The sequence below is a fragment of the Microcebus murinus genome, chromosome 23 (genome assembly GCF_040939455.1).
Source record: "Microcebus murinus isolate Inina chromosome 23, M.murinus_Inina_mat1.0, whole genome shotgun sequence".
Taxonomy (NCBI): domain Eukaryota; kingdom Metazoa; phylum Chordata; class Mammalia; order Primates; family Cheirogaleidae; genus Microcebus; species Microcebus murinus.
In genome coordinates this window covers 31,221,424-31,229,771 of record NC_134126.1, presented here as the reverse complement: position 1 = coordinate 31,229,771, position 8,348 = coordinate 31,221,424, and the positions used below count along the sequence as shown (strand labels likewise).

General features: G+C 64.2%; 1 protein-coding gene across 2 annotated transcripts; it reads left to right on the top strand.

Moving 5' to 3' along the window:
* Nucleotides 1-2,649: 2,649 nt before the first annotated feature.
* Nucleotides 2,650-7,843, top strand: ELF3 (E74 like ETS transcription factor 3). Of its 2 annotated transcripts, XM_012744446.3 has the most exons (9): nt 2,650-2,780; nt 3,158-3,326; nt 3,615-3,836; nt 3,964-4,053; nt 4,231-4,353; nt 4,513-4,602; nt 4,749-4,865; nt 6,136-6,331; nt 7,017-7,843. In XM_012744446.3, exons 2-9 carry the CDS (start codon nt 3,164-3,166, stop codon nt 7,129-7,131), a joined length of 1,116 nt encoding a protein of 371 aa, XP_012599900.2. In that variant the 5' UTR covers nt 2,650-2,780; nt 3,158-3,163; the 3' UTR covers nt 7,132-7,843. The 2 variants fall into 2 exon arrangements, with proteins under 2 accessions (XP_012599900.2, XP_012599901.1); XM_012744447.3 differs by lacking the exon at nt 4,231-4,353.
* Nucleotides 7,844-8,348: the final 505 nt, after the last annotated feature.

The window sequence follows — 8,348 nt, the reverse complement described above, 5'->3', positions numbered from 1 at the left end:
CCGAGGTCGTAAGAGCACGCTAGGCCTTTTGACAGCAGGCTGCTCCGCTGGCTCTCAGGACTGTTCCTGGCAATCTGTTACAGGCAGGGGCTCTCTAGCTGCCTCCCCCTCTCCCCAGCTTAGTGCCCAGCTTCTCAGCTCCGAGGCCGTAGCTATCTTGCTTGCTCTGTGCAAAACCTAGAGCATCCGTGAGCCCAGTGACAGCGGAGGGCCACTGGAAGCAAAAGGCTGGCAGCTCCTCCTCTAAAGGCCACTCCGACTCGTGCTTTGTGAGGTCTAGAGTGTCACAGTGTGGCTATACTGAGCTGTGTGGCCCGCCTCACTGCCACTTTGGCACACAGCTGTCCTATTGGATGTGCCTGTCCTTTTATAGGACATCCTCCCGTCCCCAAGGTGAAGCTGTGCCACCATCCTGGGCAATCTCCGGGGGGAGGTCAGTGGGCTGGGAAGGGCCCCAGCCTCCTGCTCAGTGGCTTCTTCGACCTCCGTCCTGGAACCCCTGCCCCACCCCGTCCCCATCCCTCCAAGGCTCTGACCTCAAATCCAAGTCTTTCCCACTGAAAGTGCTAGGCTGCAGGAATTCCTTATCTCAGCTCCATTTCTCCCGGGAAGAAGCCCCAAAGGGGCTGATACCCTGACTCTCCACACATCCTCCCCTCTCCGGGTCCGGAACCCTGGCCCGGGCGCTCCTCGGGGCTGGGAGCACGTGAGCCGCCCCGGGCTGGAAGCCGGTTCTCCCGCATTCCAGGGCGAGTGACTGGGCAGAGGGTGTGCCGCCTCGGGCTCCCCGGGGGAGGCCCCCTTAGGGGCTGTGGGAAATCCTACCCCCAGCCCCAGACTCTCCTGTGCCCCGTTGGCCTCGAGGTTGTGGCGGGAGGTGGGGGGGGGTTCCTGGACTGTAGCCCTCCCTGCTGGGCACCCAGCAGTTTCTGAGGCGAGGAACAGGAGAAGCAGGCTCTCTGGGGAGGACTTTCTCGGTCCTGGGGCTATGGAGTTAAAGACAAGAAAGAGTATCTCTGGAGGTGGAGTCACCTTTTGTTTGAGTAACCGTTTCACCCACCCTCTGGCTGGGGAGGCCTGAACCGCCTGCGTCGTAGAGTCAACTAGGTAACTAGCGTTAAGGGAAGGGAGGAGAGACACAGAGCTCCTACATTTTAGGTGCACAAAAAACTAGATCTGGAAGAGATCTGGAAGAGATTTTTTTTGGATTATTGAATCCAAAAAAGCTTCCTTTTTACAGATGGGGGAGCTGAAGTGCAGAACCCAAGGGTCCTGCTCAAGATACCACAGCCGCGCACAGGGTCTAGGGGACACAGGCCGGCGGGGCCACCGGCACGGGGACGGGCAGCGAGGTGAGGGCTCTAGCTGCGGAGCTGGGCGGGAGGACGCCGAGGCCAGGAGAATCCAGTGCCGTCGGGGGAAAGAGTGGGAGCTTCAGCTTAGAACACACCAGTATTTAGACCCCAGCCCCGCAGTGCGGTCTGGTCAAGCCCCTCAACCTCCCAGCTGCAATTCTCCGGTCTATAAAACGGGGATAACTGCGCGTCACCCTGCTGGATTTTGTGTGTGTGTGCACGAATAAGTATTAAATGACAGAATAGGTTTAAAAGTGCTCGGTAAATAGTAAACACAGGCTATGGTTCCCCTTTCTACTTTGAGAGACGTGGCGCAGGTAGTCGGGCTCTGACCACGAGAGGGCAGCAGACAGGACCTGGAGACAGGAGGGCAGAGGGGAGCGAACCTGACCACGTGGTGGCCCCCGCACCTCTGGCAGCCCCTGGGCAGAAGGACCCTTCAGGTGCCAAGGGAAAAACTCAAGTATTCACACAGCCCAGTCTCTACAGAAGTGGCTGTAGCAGCCCCGATGCTTGGATGGAGTCCAGGCAGGCCATGAGTGCTGAGACCTTGCCAACGAAGGGGGTCCCGGTGACCGGCCATGTGGGGCGGACACCCTGGGGTGGGGAGCCCTGGGTGGGGAGCCCTGGGTGGGGAGCCCTGGGTGGGGATCCCTGGGTGGGCACCCTGGGTGGGGATCCCTGGGTGGGCACCCTGGGTGGCGGGCTAGGTTGGCAGACCCGGCCCTGCCCACTAGCCCAGGATCACTGTCCAGCACCAAGCCTGGAGATCCTCCCAGCCTGTGCCCAGAATCCTGGGTGTTGCGGGAAAAGTTTCTAAACCTCAGTATTGTCTCTCTCTGTGAGTCCCCTCTGTCCCCAGTCGTCTGGACATTTGGGGGCCAGCAGCCTTTCTGACCCGGTTCAGCCAGGAGTTCAGGTTCCCCCACTTGCCCTTCCCTGCCTAGCCCATCCCTAGCCTGGCCCCCGGGAGGAATGTCCTGGGCCAGAGGGCAGCTGAAAGCCCAGACGAGACGCCCACCGCAGCGCTGTTCCCGCCACCCGCCCCGGCCAGCGCCCTGTGCCCAGCCCCAGAGGGCGCGGGATGACAGAGTCGGATAATCATTAAACCCGCCGTGCCACATTTCCCAGCACCGCTCGGATCCCGGCTCAGAGGCACAGAATATGCAAATCACCTGGGGCCAGGAGCCTGGTCTAAAGGCCAGGAAATCCCCTCCGTCCAATGAGCCACCAGCTCAGGTTACCAGCGGGAACACGCTATAAAAGCCGGCCCTGGGGAGGAGCTCCCGCACACTCTATTTAGGGCGGGGTGGGGGAGCGCGGCGGGCGCACACCTGAGCGCTACCTGGCCAGCCGCGCACCGCCGGGATTCCTCTCCTGCCTGCAGCTTTGGAGCCTGCTTGCCACGTCTGTACCCGCTCTCTGGTAGGACCCGCACCTGCCATGCAGTAGTCTAGGCCTTTGGGGACACTGAGGCGGGGTCCAGTGGACGTGCAGTCCTGAGCCTGCAGACTCTCCGGGCGGGAGTGTGGGGCCGTGGGTGTCCCGAGGAGGGCCGAGCGCAGAGGGACTGTCTCTGGGAGGGAAAGCGTGGCCACGACGACTGCTAGTCTGGCTCGGGGTCCCGGCGGTCTGAAGAAGGGACCCCAGCAGGAGGGTCTTGTGGCCCCACCTCGCTCTGAGACCCTGAAGCCCTTCTAGAAGAGAAGGTGCCCGCAGAGCCGTCCACCTTCTCGCCCCCGGGGGCTGCTCCTGCCCGAGCCCGGCCCGGCCGCTCAGCAGCCCCGTGCCCCCCTCCCCAGGTGCCCATGGCTGCAGCCTGCCAGATCAGCAACGTGTTCAGCAACTACTTCAGCGCCATGTACAGCGCGGAGGACCCCGCCCTGACCTCTGCGCCCCCTGCCGCCGCCTTCGGGGCTGAGGACGCTGAGCTGACCCTCGGCAGTCCCCAGGTGTCGCTGGAGGGCACAGGTGGGTCCCCGACTTGGGGAGCGGGAGCCAGAGAGTCATCATCCAAGACCGTGTCAGACGAATGGGGGGACGGGCAGGGAGGGGTCTCCAGGCGGATTCCAGGGCTGGGCTGAGGACGCACGGGCGGCAAGGTGCTGGCGGTGCCGGGCGCGGCGGGCGCCACGTTCCAGGGCGAGGGCGCGCCATGCCGCCTCCCGCCATCCCAGGGAGGGCTCTGGGGACTGGTGGGAGACCGGGCCGCCGGCCGCCCGCTGAGCCTGCGCGGCGCTGCCCCCTTGCCCCTCCCAGAGAAGGCCAGCTGGTCCGGGGAGGAGCCCCAGTTCTGGTCGAAGGCGCAGGTCCTGGACTGGATCAGCTACCAGGTGGAGAAGCACAAGTACGACGCCAGCGCCATCGACTTCTCCCGCTGCAACATGGACGGCGCCACGCTGTGCGGCTGCGCCCTCGAGGAGCTGCGGCTGGTCTTCGGGCCCCTGGGCGACCAGCTCCACGCCCAGCTGCGCGACCTCAGTGAGTCAGGCCACGGCCGCCCCGGGCCCCTGGGCTAGAGGCGGGCGCTCGGCTCCGTTTCCTGAGTCCTGGAGCTCGGGATGGGGCCGAGGGCGGCGGCACTGAGACCCTCGTCCTTGCTTGCCAGCTTCCAGCCCCTCCGACGAGCTCAGCTGGATCATCGAGCTGCTGGAGAAGGACGGCATAGCCTTCCAGGAGGCCCTCGAAAACCCCTTCGGTGAGAGCGTGTTCCCCCCTTCTCCGGCCCTGCGCCTCCCCAGAGTGCCAGAGCTGAGCCCCTGCTCCCGGGACTTCTTCCTCCCTCAGCTAGAAAATGCCAGCAGCCCTCTGGGCAGCCTTGCCCATCCTTGCCCGGTCCCCCGAGCCCCTCTGAGCTGTGGCCTCCTCTCCGCAGACCAGGGCAGCCCCTTCGCCCAGGAGCTGCTGGAGGACGGCCAGCCGCAGGCCAGCCCGTGCCACCCCGGCAGCTACGGCGCCGGGGCCCCCTCCCCCGGCAGCTCCGACATCTCTACCACAGGTGAGGGCCCTGCCTGGGCCACTGCCCTGCCCCCGAGCTCCCGGGTCCCAGCACTCACACCCGTGCCCTCTGGCGGGAGCCGGCCGGGCCGCGAGGCCTGCAGCCCTGTCCAGCAGAGGCCGGGGCTGGCCGGGGCGCTCACTCTGACCCTGCCCCCAGGGACTGGCACCCCGCAGAGCTCCCACTCCTCAGACTCCGGTGGAAGCGACGTGGACCTGGATCTTGCAGACAGCAAGCTCTTCCCCAGAGGTGAGGGAGGAGCAGGAGGAAGAGGGCCCGGGCCCGCCCCTCCCCCACCCCTGCTCTCCTGCAGGCTCCCCCCCCCCTGCAGAGGGGCTGCTCCCCAACCTCTGCGCTTCCTCTCTTGACACCCCCCCGCCCCTCTGTCCCCACAGACGGCTTCCCTAACTACAAGAAGGGGGACCCTAAGCACGGGAAGCGGAAGCGGGGCCGGCCCCGAAAGCTGAGCAAGGAGTACTGGGAGCGTCTGGAGGGCAAGAAGAGCAAGCACGGTGAGCACTAGCACGGCGCCTGCACCCGCGCCTCCGCTGCTGTCCACGGCCACCCGCCCTTCGTGACGCCTGGGCACGGGGGCAGGGGGGGCATCTGTGGCGTTTGTCGGCACCAGATTACAGAGCCCAGCTGTGTGGTCCTGCAGAGGAGGGAAAACTGAGGCCCCTGGAGGGATGAGGCCCATGGGCGCCAGAGTTTATGTTTCCCCGACCGCTCGCTCCGGTCGTCTGCAGCTGGCCCCTGTCCTGCCTGCTGGGACGCCCTTGGTGGTGTGAGGGGGCAGCTGGCGGGTGCTCGGGCGGCCCCAAGAGTCACAGGGGGCCGGGCGCGGTGGCTCACGCCTGTAATCCTAGCACTCTGGGAGGCCGAGGCGGGCGGATTGCTCGAGGTCAGGAGTTCGAAACCAGCCTGAGCAAGAGCGAGACCCCCGTGTCTACTATAAATAGAAAGAAATTCATTGGCCAACTAATATATATAGAAAAAATCAGCCGGGCATGGTGGCGCATGCCTGTAGTCCCAGCTACTCGGGAGGCTGAGGCAGGAGGATCGCTTGAGCCCAGGAGTTTGAGGTTGCTGTGAGCTAGGCTGACGCCACGGCACTCACTCTAGCCTGGGCAACAGAGCGAGACTCTGTCTCAAAAAAAAAAAAAAAAAGAGTCACAGGGGGCTGAGACTCCAGGCAAAGAGGACAGTGCCTAGACAGCCGGGCTGCCAGGCTGCTGAGGGTTTGGAGGGCCGCGTGGCCATGGGTCATTCTGTCCCCTTGACCTCAGGCCTGTGTGCTGCAGCCACTGGGAACCACTAGGAGATCTCCACCTTCTCCCTCCTCTCCCTCTCCCTCTCACACACAGGCCTGGTTTCCTTCTTGTCCTCAGGGGGTTATTCTTGTAGGCCTCTGTCCCCTCATCCCCCAGACTAGGGCCGGCTCTCTGGTTCCTGCACTCTCAAGCTCTTACCACCGGTGGGGCATTTGCTTTCGCTGTGGCCCCCGATGAACCAGGAGCCCCCCAATGTCTCTGTTGCTGTTGGGTCCCAGCCAGACACCGGCTCGGCCTTTGCACCCGTGAGACACCTGGGCTGCGCAGCAGGGTCTCCCCGGAGCGCCCGGCTAGTGGGGAAGCGAGGAGGGCACGGCCTCTACGAAGCCCACGCGGAGGGTTTGGCCTGTTGAGTGGCCACCATCAGCAGTGTGCCGGGACGGGCGGGACCCTCTGGTCTTGGGTGCGAGGGCCCGCCTGTGCCGCTAACGGATGGCATCTGGCCCTGCAGCCCCCCGAGGCACCCACCTGTGGGAGTTCATCCGGGACATCCTCATCTACCCGGAGCTCAACCAGGGCCTCATGAAGTGGGAGAACCGGCACGAGGGCGTCTTCAAGTTCCTGCGCTCCGAGGCCGTGGCCCAGCTGTGGGGCCAGAAGAAGAAGAACAACAACATGACCTACGAGAAGCTGAGCCGGGCCATGAGGTGAGCTGGCGGCCAGGATGCTGCTGACAAGCATGGGCATGGGCACCTGCCGCACCGAGTTCACGTGGTGTTTGAGCCCCGTAGAGTGAGGGTAATGGCAGCGCCCGCCTACATGCTCACACGGAGACGGTGTGACCTGGCGCAGAGCACACGCAGGGTACTTTGGCCGTCAGCAGCACTGCTTGGTGTCACCGGCACTGCTTGGTGTCACCGGCACTGCTTGGTGTCACCGGCAAGGCTCTTTGTCCTCAGGAAGGCGCCCCAATGGGGTGAGGAGAGCCTGGGCCGTGCCCACTCCAAGGCCTGGCCCTCTCACCATTGGAGCAATTAAATTGCTTGTCCTTGGGCCTCAGTTTCCTCCTATCATGGGCATCTTAAGGTCCCGTGCAGCCCTAAATTCACGTCGTTTCATAAGCCCAAGACACAGCCATAAGGGCCAAGGACACAGGGCAGAGCCAGCCTCCCCGGATGCAGTTGCAGGCCCGAGTGGCAGAGGAGTGGACGGCTCCTCCTTGCAGATGGGAGCAGAGCTCAGGAAGCGGGGCTCCGGCTCCCGCGAGCCGGGCGGGAACCAGCGGGGCCAGGTCACGTGGGGGTGACTCGACCAGATGGGAGGCGGGTGCTGGCGGTCCAGGGCTTGTCTCGTGCCTGGGCACTTCCGACCACCCCTCTCCTGCCCACCCAGGTACTACTACAAACGGGAGATCCTGGAACGGGTGGACGGCCGGCGGCTCGTCTACAAGTTTGGCAAAAACTCCAGCGGCTGGAAGGAGGACGAGGTCGTCCAGACTCGGAACTGAGGCCGGAACCGGCCCCTGGACCACACCCACGGACCACTCCAGGCCCGCAGCCCTCCTGGGAGGGTGCAGGCCAGAAGGACCCCGTGCCGGGACCCGCTCCTCGCCGTGCTGAGAAGCTAAAGCTCGCGCGTGGCATCGGCCCTCGTGCTGGGATTCGGAGCCTGTGTCCTCGCCCTCCTCTTGGAATACAAGCCCGGGGCTTGGAGCGACGGGGCTGCTGCCCGTGCGTCTCATGTGACCTGGTGCCTCCTCGAACTCGACCCCTGACACCAGCCGCATAGGACACCTGACACCTTCCTCCTGCTGATGGCCGGACTGAGCCGGGGGGCCAGGGGCGGCCTGAGGCGGCCTGAGGCTTGCACCGCGACAGAGAGGACAGACAGAGAGGCCCGGGCGGGGTCCCCTGGCACCTTCTCTCCGGACTGGTTTCCACCTCCCTGTTCAGCACTCGGGCTCCACGGGCGGCGGTCAGAGTGCCCCCTAATTTATGTGCTATAAATATGTCAGATATGTACATAGAGATCTATTTTTTCTAAAGCATGCCCCCCACCCCTCCTCTCCCACCACGGCCAGACTGACTGTTGCTCCAGGTCCCCATGGGGGCTGGCGAGGGGTGGGGCGGCGCCAGGGCCCTCAGGCGGGGGCTCCTGGCTCCTTTCTGCTGTGAATGGAGGCGACACCTCCAATAAAGTGCCTTCGGGGCTTTTTCTAACCTTTGTCTTAGCTCCCTGTGTGCTGAAATTTGGAGCTCTGGCTTGGATATGGTCAAGGATTGGAGGCGCGAAGGAGGAGGGAGGAGGAGGGTAGGGAGGAGCAGGAGTGTCTGCTGAGCTTAGGGCAGGGTAGAGGCAGGCCTGAGGGTGGGTGTGGGTTTCCTAGAGCAAGAGGGCTGGGCCCACAGACTGGAAGCAGGCGAGGCCAGATTGTTCAAGACTTCACGCAGGGAGGATGTGAGCTCGGGAAGCTGAAGCAAGGGGTTGTCCTGCCGTGACACCGTGCTCCGGTGACCTTGGCCTACTCTGTCCTCTTTGGACAGAGAGGGGGGGCCAGGGGCGGCCTGAGGCTTGCACCGCGACAGAGAGGACAGACAGAGAGGCCTGGGCGGGGTCCCCCGGCACCTTCTCTCCGGACTGGACTATGTTATTCGATTTCCACAGTGATAACGTGTCTGGGTTTTATTTTGGGGCAGCTTCCTGCTGTAGGGCTGGGGTTTGGAC

What these genes read in the sequence shown, in the direction of transcription:
- ELF3 (XM_012744446.3), top strand. Translation starts at nt 3,164, where the DNA reads ATGGCTGCAGCCTGCCAGATCAGCAACGTGTTCAGCAACTACTTCAGC. An exon ending in CGCCCAGCTGCGCGACCTCA is followed by an intron (nt 3,837 to 3,963) that starts GTGAGTCAGGCC and finishes CTTGCTTGCCAG; the next exon opens with CTTCCAGCCCCTCCGACGAG. An exon ending in GGGCAAGAAGAGCAAGCACG is followed by an intron (nt 4,866 to 6,135) that starts GTGAGCACTAGC and finishes CTGGCCCTGCAG; the next exon opens with CCCCCCGAGGCACCCACCTG.